Genomic DNA, 11,112 nt, shown 5'->3' with positions numbered 1-11,112 from the left:
CAACCTCTAAGTGGGGCCTGAAGGAACCCCCCCACCCCCAGACTTACAACTGAACTCCAGGCAGCAGAGATCTGTCTCCCTGGAGAAAATGACTGTTTTAAAAGGTGGACTCTGTGGCATTATACCCAGCTGAGACCTCTCCCTTCCCCAATCCCACCTCAAAACCTCTAGGGACTCCCCAGGCCAGGCCCCAAGGCTCCCTCCCTCCCTGAAAGGCCAACGGAGGCCTGGAAAAGGGCCCTTCCCCCACACCCTTTGACTCACAGAGCCGGTTAGAAGCCTCTTCTCCCCCCCGCCCTGAACGTTCTAACCTCTCTCTCACAGTTGGTGTCTGAAGCAGATCCCTGCAGAGCCCATTTCAAATGCTTTTTGGGGGAATTCAGTCATCCCTGGAGGGATTTTCTTAGTTTTTGCATTTTTGTGCAGATATAGGAAGCATGCTGGGTATGTAGGAGCAGTTTCTGAGGCAGGCGGATCTTCCTTTTCCTGGGACTACGGATCCGCACACGGCGCCCTCTGTTGGCTATTAGAATATATGATTTGAATCCAGGAGTTGCTGGTTACTTTGCCAGTGAGATTGTGTGGATACAGATAGAACAACCATAAATTGCTTATTTACTTTAACATTTCCGTTCTGTGCAAAGTACTGTAGAAATCTATAAGAAATCAAGTTAAGAACATCAAATAAATAGGACCATCAGTAAGCAATGTCACTAAAAGAAGAGCCAGTATGATGTAGTGGTTAAGAGCGGTGGACACAAATCTGGAGAAGCGGGTTTGATTCCCCACTTCTCCAGCTGGGTGACCTTGGGTCAGTCACAGTTCTCTCAGAGCTGTTCTCTCAGAGCTCTCTCAGCCCCTCCTACCTCACAGGGTGTCTATTGTGGGAAGAGGAAGGGAAGGAGTTTGTAAGCTGCTCTGAGACACCTTCGGGTACTGAAAACTGGTGTATAAAAACCAACTTTTCTTCTTCTTTACCTAATTAGATGTTAAGAACATGGGTTAACAGGGTAGACTTCATCTGGTGGTGACTCATGGATAACACTTTTGGCATCAGGAGACAATGAGAGGGAAGTTCCCCAATTTAAGGAGTTTCTGTAGCCCCTCCAGTAATTACCTGCTTAAATTCTGAAGCTGGGGGCACTCAAAGGACGGTCTTAATAAATCTGTCATTTTTATAAGACCTTCAAGGAGCTCACAGTACTTCTAAAGATACATGGTTCTTCTCCATTTTAATCCTTGCATCAACCCAGTGAGGTAGATTAGTCTGAGAGAGAGCGTGACTGTCTGAAGTTCACCAGGTAGCCTTTTGGCAGAGTATGGATTTGAATACAGGTCTGCCTAGTTTCAGTCTTACACCCTAACCACCATATCACGTTGACTACTTGTCTTAATAAGTGTTACTTAAGATTACAGCTACTCGTGTGATCACATGTGGTTCGTAAGCATCACCTCTAGGCTATCAAGCTTTACAAAAAGTTGCTGTATTTCCTTTTCTCCCCCTACCTTTGAGGACAAAAATAATGGACTAGCAAACGTTTTGATAAGCCAGTAGTTAATATCCTCAGTAACTGTTTTTTTCACCCCTTTCTGCCATTTGTGTGTACCTTAATCTGCACATGGATTTTTCTTGGCGGGAGAAGGCTTCAGCGTGCATAGCAGATGATTCACGTATGTCTCCTGATGCTCACCTGCCCCCACTGAATGTGCCTTTTTATGATGATGGGAATTCACTTTCTCATATTGGGACCCAAACAGTTGCATGTGTCTGGGAGTGTATTACAAGAGCTAGATCACGTCCACTGTCTTTATTTAATGAATACACATCAGATGGGGAGACTGTAGTTTGCCTTTTTGTTGTTGTTGTTAAATGTACTGTTGCAGACCAAATGAAGATCTAACCAAGTAAAGGGAAATGTAATTAGTAACCCAAAGTATAAAGAGAGTAAAAACACAGTCAGAATCTCTGCAAATACTATAAATATGTGTTTTGTTCCACTCTTTGCAGGTCTTCCTCTGTCACTTGGAAGTATGCTTGTTGTTCAAGGACTAGTGGCCAATGGTAAATGGATGTTTTTTAAAGTGTGAAAAACTCTCTAGGATTGTCAGTTGTTGGCTGCTGAAATTGTGTAGCTACTGAATACAGAAAAGCTCAATGTGGAGGAAATTTGAACTCTAGAAATCTGGTGATCCAAAGATGGTTGAAAGATCATGATGGAAGATAAAACTGCTGCGTGATTATGGGCTTTCTAATAATCAGCAGAGTATGCAGGAACCCTGTGGGCCAATTTCATACATTACAGAGAGATGTCCCTGGATTTGCCACTGAATGTATACTCAGTAGGGAGCTCCCTGACAAGTATATCTTGAATGATACAGGTGATTGGCATATTCACATTTTATGATTTTAAATGAACACTTAGGACACCTGGGATAAACATCTAAATGCAAGGGGCTAGATCCATCCAGCTTTACTGCTGGTGAAAAAGAAATAAGGTATCCTCTCAGACTACCCAAGAAGGGTATGTTATGTTGTATGATCACATTTTGTTCCTCTCTTCTTCTTTTTTTGACACTGTAATCTGCCTTGTAAAGCTGCGGTGGCTCAAGTGGTTAAGACGCTGAACTGCAGACTGTGGAAGGTCAGTAGTTCAGCAGTTCGAGACCCGGGTGCCGCAAGACGGAGTAAGCTCCCGTCTCTAGTTAAAGCTCCTGCCAACCTAGCAGTTCGAAAGCAAGAAATTGCAAGTAGATAAATAGGTACCACTTTGGTGGGAAGGTAACAGCGTTCCGTGCGCCTTGGTGTTTAGTCATGCCGGCCACATGACCACGGAAACGTCTTCGGACAGCGCTGGCTCTTCGGCTTTGAAATGGAGATGAGCACCGCAACCCTAGAGTCGGACTTGACTGGCTTTCGAGCAAGGGAACCTTTACCTTTACCTTTAATCTGCCTTGAGTTTCAGCGAGAGTGGTAGGCTATAAACAAGCTACATAAATATTCTGAGAATCATGGGATCTTCATGTACAAAAGCCATGTGGGAATGGGGGGGGTATAGTATGGAGGGAATGTTTCAGATTGGTTGAAAAAACTGGCTGGATTAAACCCAACGTGTGGCATGGGCTTTCCTTTACAGTAGCACAAAAATGTGCCATCTGAATGGTATTATGGTAAATCTGGAAAGAAACGTGTTGTGAATTATTAATTTTTTAAAGGGGCATGCCCCCTATAATTTTTTCTCATGCTTTTTATGGAGGTATCTATAGGAACAGGTGTACCTTTCTTTTAAAGAGTTCCTTCCAATTGTCTTCATAAAAATTTTATGTCATTGACATTGGCAACTAACAATTGGCTTACTCATAGTGGATACTTAAATACTGGGTATTTACTTACTGGTATATATTTGCTTACTGCCATGCATTAGAAAGTTAAGTATAACTCAACTAAAAGCAAAATTCCAACAAAAAAACAACTGAGAGACTGTTAAGGAACAGTTTTGCATTTTGTAAATCACTGAGCTTTTGTATTTGAAAATTAACATAATGAAATGGATGCAGTTTCGTGTTGGACAATAATGCTGTGTTATCTTGAGACGACGTTTATAACTGGAAATTATACTAGCAGCACTTTATACACTGAAGGATTCTTTATCTCTCAAACAGTGCACAAGCTTGCTATGTTATTAACGGATAATATAGAAGACTATTTCTAATAACTTACATTGTATGTTCCATAAATACTGGGTATTTACTTACTGGTATATATTTGCTTACTGCCATGCATTAGAAAGTTAAGTATAACTCAACTAAAAGCAAAATTCCAACAAAAAAACAACTGAGAGACTGTTAAGGAACAGTTTTGCATTTTGTAAATCACTGAGCTTTTGTATTTGAAAATTAACATAATGAAATGGATGCAGATGGACAATAATGCTGTGTTATCTTGAGACAACGTTTATAACTGGAAATTATACTAGCAGTACTTTATACACTGCAAGATTCTTTATCTCTCAAACAGTGCACAAGCTTGCTATGTTATTAACGGATAATATAGAAGACTATTTCTAATAACTTACATTGTATGTTCCAGGTACTTTCAAAGCAAGCCCTAGATTTGGACCACTGCCTAAAATGGCACGTAAGTCTGAAAACTGATTGTAAAGTTAAGATGGGAAAGATGATAACCTTTCAGTTAGTTTGTCATTATGTTCACACCTGGGGCATATCTGTCTAATCTCACTTCTGGCATTCTGCGAATCTTAATTTTTAGTATGAGCCAAAAGCAGTTTTGTAGATGTTGTTACTACAAAAGGAACTCTGACATCATGCTGTCACTGATGGCTGAAGTCATTGGAATTAAAAAGATGTAATTGTGTGTAGGATTACGGCCAGTCATCTTCCTTCAGCTGATGGTTCCTGGCCATCTTTGCTTTCTAATAGTCAGTTTGGTATTAATTATGTTCTGAATTTATAATGGCTTTATAGACATTACTTCTAGATTGGGGTTTTCTTAAAATTATAGAGCTTGGACGATTAAGTCCAGTTCCTGCATTCAAGGCAAGAACGTGCACTTTGGTAAACTGTTGCAATCCATATAATGTTGCATAACAAAAAGATTATTGTTGAGTAATTATTCCTTGATAATCAAAGCAAGTAAGACACTTGAATGGAAGGTGGATATCCCTACCTTAAAGGCAAGAAGGAGCGCTTGGGTAAACTGTTGGAATCCATACAGTGTTGCATAACAAAAAGATTATTGTTGAGTAATTATTCCTTGATAATCAAAGCAAGTAAGACACTTGAATGGAAGGTGGATATCCCTACCTTAAAGGCAAGAAGGAGCGCTTGGGTAAACTGTTGGAATCCATACAGTGTTGCATAACAAAAAGATTATTGTTGAGTAATTATTCCTTGATAATCAAAGCAAGTAAGACACTTGAATGGAAGGTGGATATCCCTACCTTAAAGGCAAGAAGGAGCGCTTGGGTAAACTGTTGGAATCCATACAGTGTTGCATAACAAAAAGATTATTGTTGAGTAATTATTCCTTGATAATCACAGCAAGTAAGACACTTGAATGGAAGGGTAAACTGTTGCAATCCATACAGTGTTGCATAACAAAAAGATTATTGTTGAGTAATTATTCCTAGATAATCGAAGCAAGTAAGAAACTTGATTTGGGGGGGATATCCCTTAGGGCACTGTTTCTTAAACTACTTAGAGTTATCTCTGTGCTTTACAGCAGACTTGCTGTACTTTAACATAAGAGTAGCCATGCTGGATCAGAGCAGTGGTCCATGTATTCTAGCGTCCTGTTCCTGAACAATGGTCCATGTATTCTAGCGTCCTGTTCCTAAGGGTGGCCAGACAGATGCAACTGGGAGGATCTCATCTGCTGACAGTTCCCCAGCATCTGACCATTAAAGGCTTTCTCCCTCCAAACCTGGAAATCCCATCCAGCTACCATGGCTAACAGCAAATTTCCATAAATCTCTCTGGCTCCCCTTTTAAATCTATCTAAGCCAATAACCATCACTACATCTTGTGCCAATGGGTTTCACAAGTCAGCTATCCATTGCACACAGGAAGCTGCCTCATACAGGATCGGACCATTGGTGTATCAAAGTCATGATGGCCTGCTCTGACTCTCCAGAGTCTTAGGCAGAGGTCTTTCACATTACCTATTAGTTGAGTGTTTGAACTGGAGATACTGGAGACTGGACTTGGGGCTTTCTGCATGAAAAGCAGATGTTTACCACTGAACCAGGTCCCCCAGTTCTGCACTAATCATTTGTTCCATTGTGGGAGCTCCACTGTGCCTTTGAGTAGCTGGTGGTTGACACTGATCTGACATTGGCATTGAAGACTGATGGAACACGACATTCTTAAGAAGGTGAATATGCCATCAAGATGCAGCCAACTCATGGCGACCCCAACCATGGTGTGTTCAAGGCAAGAGATGATCAGAGGTGGTCAGCCATGGTCAATACTTGGATGGAAGACTGGGGTTACTGCATGGAAGAAGGCAATGGTCTTCCTCCATGTAGCCTTCCTTGGTGGTCTCCCGTCCAAGAACTAACTCTGGCTGGCTCTGCTTAGGTCCCAAGCCCTGATGAGTTCTGCTTGACGAGTTCTGCTTACATCCCAAGTTCTGATGAGCTTGGTTGCCAGGACATTCTTAACCCTCTCTGAAAACCATGCTTAGGGAACCATCAAAAAGACAAAGCAGCAGCTATTCCTGGGCTTGCTTCCTTCTCCAGTCATTCTGAGATAATGAAGCAGCAGCCTGATCTAAGGAATGTTCTTCCTAAGTATGGGCTATTTATACAACCATTACATTTGACTGTTGCATAGAACAATTCTTTGGTCTCTCTTTGCAGTTGCTGGTATTGCAGGTTTTGCTGTTGGGACCATGTCGTACATAAGAACATGTCAGAAGAAGTTTGAAAGTATTGGTGTTCAGCCTTTTGGCCCCAAATGGTTAGTCTGGAAAGTGTATATGAAGTGGCTTGAATTGATCGAAACCCTAAGTATGGAAGACAGGCATAAACAAGGCTGGGATTTCTAGAGTGAGAAAACTGCCATTTTCAGTTGCATTGGGCTCACTATCCGGCCTGTAGTCAGAGCTTGCCTCTGTGGGGTCAAACTGCTGCACCTGCATCTCTAGCGTCCTGTCCTTGGGGAGAATTTCTGCCTTAGACCACAGTCCTTTGAAGAGACATAAAGGGATGCATTTGTGGGCTTCACCCTGGCCGTTTTCCCCAGTCCATGGCCTCTCCACAATCTGCTGGAGAGAGCTCTGGCCTGCCCGCCCGCCGCCTTCTGTAAGTCGTGGCTGGAGGTTTGCAGAACCAGGAGCTCTATATCCACGCTCACAAGAACCCAGGGACAGATCTGATTTGGGGAATGGGCTGGGCAGTGTCCCAGTCACCTGAGACTGTCAGCCTGCTTCCTCCACTCCACCTGCTTCTGCCTATGGGTGGCTCCTTGGAGCAGCGTGACCTGTCCCTGTAGCTGCATAACCGTGCTGCTGGGCTGGTATGCAACGACTGTCACAGGAACTGCCACACACCACCAAAACTACTGCCAGTGCTGGTGGTGGCCCAGGGGTGCTACTCAGCACCAGGGTTGATGAAGTCTTGCTTCCTGAGACCTGCAATCTGCCCTGGCAAAAGACCCTTGTTGCCTGGAGTTCAGGATGGGATAGTAACTCCTCCACCTGCCTACACCCACAAAATACACAGCCTGTTACAGTACCCCTTTACAGACCGGTAGAGTTAAATAAATACTAAGTAGAAAGTGGCTGCAAGAGACCATCTGTTGTAGCTCAATTGCACTCGAGTGAGTAGATTTCTACATTACATTTTTTGTCTATAAAGATGAAATGTAATGCAGTTTGAAGGTAAACAGAGAGCTAATGGCATGTAAGCTGAGAGAAGTTTGCTGGGTGCTTGATGACATTCAGATCTGGGACCCTTCGTATTTGTTTTCTTAGACAACAGCCGGTGTTCTTCTAAAGAAAAGTGGTTTCAAGTTATGGAACTCTCCCCACATCAGTCTGTCCGCTGAGGAACAACTGCATGCTTTTCATAGGACCCTTGGTACATTGCAGGGAATTCTGGCAGGAGGTTTAGGTACACTTTTGCTTATGTCGGTGTGTCTGCCCCACCATCAGGGTTGGGTGGGGCCGACACATCCTCCAGAGTCCCTCTTGGAGGCCTTAAGAGGCCTCTGACTACAGAGTTAACAATGCCCTAGGCTTTTCTCCTCTCTTCCTGTTGTCCTCCTCTGCAGCCATTAGCTAGCAGGAGAGCTAACCTATCCTCCCAGGCCTGAATCCCTGGCCCTTATGAGGATATGCCCAACCCTTCCTCTGCCTGCATCCCTGAGGGTTGCCCCACTCTCCTGGGTTGATTGGCAATCAGGCGTGACTGGGTCAGACTGGGCTCCAGCCTCCCCCTCCATCTCCTTTAAATGGCTGCCCTGCCTCCTTCAAGCCAGCTGGTGCTAGTACCTTAAGGCTCAGAGAACACACACCCCTCCCTGTGGTGGCTGTTCCTCTCTTGGCACTATATATAATTACATAATTTATAACTGTCCAGGATAGAGGAAAACACTCACTGGGAGGGTATTATGCAAATAATTGTAGCCTTTTCTTCTAAGGACTGGGAAGGCAAAGTGGCTCTTCTGTATCTCACTGGAATTGTCCATCTAGACTGGTAGAATCAGTCTGCATCTATACATCATTGTTGTTCTGTCCCTGCCCCCATGCATGTTTCAGGGTTGCGTACAGATCAGTATGTACAGAAGACAGAATGGGTGTGTGTGGGAGTCTTCCCCGTGGGACCCAGTAGGATGGATTAGCATGTGCAAGGCCCCTCCTGTTCGTGATGGAAGATCTCAGGATTGGGAAACATTATGTCTGGCCCTTATTTTATAGGCACACTCTTCTCTGATGTTTTCAGGCATTGTCCTCATACTTGCAAAGAATGCAAGGCTAAGTTGGAAAGAAGCGAACTGGAAAAATCCAAGACTCCCATTTCTTAAAGGTACACTGGAAATTTTGCAGGATTTTAATATTTAAAGTGTTTCATACTTAAATACCTTACAATAATAGACAAACATAATCAGCCAAGTTATCATTTGTAGAATGGTGACAAATAATTTTAAGAGCTGTTATATTACTACTCTTGTTAAACTTGGAGGACTTTAAAATTAGAATTGACCCTGAACATTGTTGTTGCAAGTCAGGAAATGCATTGCTACCTTTCCAAACTGAGATGTTTAGATGATTTTAGCTTACTGCTTGACAGTGCTCTCCCTTCCTGGTTGCCGCCATATTTGCTCATTGTGCTCCACGAGTGACAGAGAGAATGTACTTGTGAATTGGCTAGTGTGTCTGTGCAAGATTATCACTGCACAATAACATGCGATGATAGACAAAGCACAACTCATCTCTTACTTTCAAGTATCCTCATTGACTTACTTAAACCTTGATTTACTGAAAGTGGCTTTAGACACAACTAAAGAAGTTTTGTCAAACACCTAGGTACTAGGTATATGTCACTGGTACAGCATCGTCTAACATTCAGAGAACTTCTGTAGGCTACTTCTACAGCCTGTATGTTTTCCTTTTAGCATTACCCTTTCAAACACATTTAAAATAACTCATTGAACTAATGGTTTTTCTTCTGTAGCTGCTGGAGAATCTACTCAAACAAGGTACCTGGAGATGGTTTATGCTGCTCACCCTGTAGAGCAGAGGCATTTGTTATGAGGGCTGGATCTGACATAAATGTCACTTTGTCAGGCCAGGCCATGTGTGCCATAAAATGTAACACGAGGTACCGGAGATATAAACTTTATAGATGCCAAGTGGCAATAGCAGGCTTGATTGGATTAGGTGTGATATGCAGAGGGGTAGGAGGCAATAGCAGCATTGATAATGGGAGAGGAAAGCTAGGTCTCAATTTGGTACAGGAGGATTCAGTCCAGGAGGATGCAAAGAATAAATGGAAATAAGTCTGAAGAAGCGAGCAGTGACTCACAAAAGCACATATCCTACCACAAATTTTGTTAGGTTTTACCTACCTATTAGAAACCACAACATTCAAAAATCAGTGGGGGAAAGCTCATGCCGTGGCACAAATTTTGCTAGTTCTTAAGGTGCTACTGGACTCTTGCTTCCTTCCACTAATATATATCTTTAGCCATAGCAACAGAACAGGATAAAAACATGTAACCAACACTAAATCCAAGCAAACACTAAATCCAAGCAAATAATAACAAATCAGTCATTTTTTTTGCAAAGATAAAAAAAACCCCGAAATCATAAAAAACACAACCCACACTTAAAATTGTCAACTTAGTAAATACACAGTCGGCAGTTGTCAGCAGTAAGCTAATTAAACTCAAGGAGATTTGTTTTCCTAATCACCGCAGCTAAGAAGGAAGCCACTATAACCGTGGTTTGATTATCAGAGGAATAATCAGACAATAACACTGAAACTACCCAAGGAAGAAAGGGAAGCTTTTCTTTTCTCATAATGGGAGTGATATATCTCTCTCTCTTCTTATTCCGCTTGGGGCAAAAAAGCATTATATGATCCATAGTTTCTATCATCTCTTGTCCACAATCGCAAAGTCGTTCCAAAAACGGAAGTCCCGTAAAACGACCAGAGAGCACCTTAGAAGGAAAGGAATTAAGTCTCGCCAAGGTGAAGGCTCTGCGTTGTCTTGGGATCTTTAAAGTATAACAATATGACGGGATAGCCTCAGGGGGGGCAAGACCCAAAGATAAACCAGAGCAAGTACATTGGGCTCTTTGAAGGGTATTATTGTAGTCAAGATCTTTTAGTTTTGATTTAATTTCTCTGAACCTTCCACTAAGAAAGAATGCAAGCTGTGCTGTTAGGTCCCCCCGCCCTTAGAACTGGTAAGAGGACACGCTCGACCAGCACCAATGGGAAGTCCCTCCTCCTGCTCCTCCCCCCCCCCCCCCCCCCGAAGAAGTGTGCAAGCACACAAAAGCTTATACCTGGAAAAAAACGTTGGGCTTAAAAGTGCCACAGGACTTCCTTTTCTCTCTTTCTTTCTCCTTCCCCCTCCCTCTGCAGGGGAGGAGCCTTCAGCCAATTGAGGGAAGGAGGCTTGGCTTTCTTTCTCTCCTCTGCAAAGCAGAAAATAGGAGAGACTGAGCAATAGGAACTGCACTGAAGGAAACAGGAAGCAACAGAGAAAACCAGTTGCTCACAGGCCAGATAGCCCTGCAGGGGCCAGATGCGGCCTGTGGGCCACCTCTGTAGAGTATTCTACTTGCTCCAGTTGTTGTCTGTCTTTTAAAAACAATCAAGAATTAGGCACTTCTGAAATTGAGGGTAATCTATATGCTTTAAGTCTTCAATTTAGGACAGTTTTTATCCTGAATAGCTATAGTTATTCTCAATCAGCATTAAAGGAATTGTGTATCACTGCAGTTCTTTTTTTAATTTCAGATCTGGTTGAATTAAGCAATAATCATGGTACCTGCTCTGCTAAAGGAACAACCTCGACATTTTGTAAAAATCTACTTTAAAGCCTATTGTATATCTTAACAAGATTTTTAATAAAGATACA

General features: G+C 42.7%; 1 protein-coding gene across 2 annotated transcripts in view; it reads left to right on the top strand.

Moving 5' to 3' along the window:
- OCIAD2 (OCIA domain containing 2) overlaps positions 1-11,112 on the top strand; it is a 32,693-nt gene that overhangs the window by 4,624 nt on the left and 16,957 nt on the right. Inside the window, exons 4-8 of one of the 2 annotated variants that reach the window (XM_015412874.1) lie at positions 2,009-2,062; positions 4,088-4,135; positions 6,378-6,477; positions 8,463-8,546; positions 10,992-11,092. In XM_015412874.1, coding sequence (XP_015268360.1) covers positions 2,009-2,062; positions 4,088-4,135; positions 6,378-6,477; positions 8,463-8,544 — 284 coding nt within the window. In that variant the 3' untranslated portion in view covers positions 8,545-8,546; positions 10,992-11,092. Of the gene's footprint in view, positions 1-2,008; positions 2,063-4,087; positions 4,136-6,377; positions 6,478-8,462; positions 8,547-10,991; positions 11,093-11,112 lie in introns of those variants that run through there. The other variant, XM_015412875.1, reaches the window with a different exon arrangement.

The sequence above is a fragment of the Gekko japonicus genome, unplaced genomic scaffold, assembly GCF_001447785.1.
Source record: "Gekko japonicus isolate JY-2015 unplaced genomic scaffold, Gekko_japonicus_V1.1 scaffold1332, whole genome shotgun sequence".
NCBI lineage: Eukaryota > Metazoa > Chordata > Lepidosauria > Squamata > Gekkonidae > Gekko > Gekko japonicus.
Note: the sequence above shows the minus strand (reverse complement) of the source record. Positions and strands in the feature narration are given on the sequence as shown.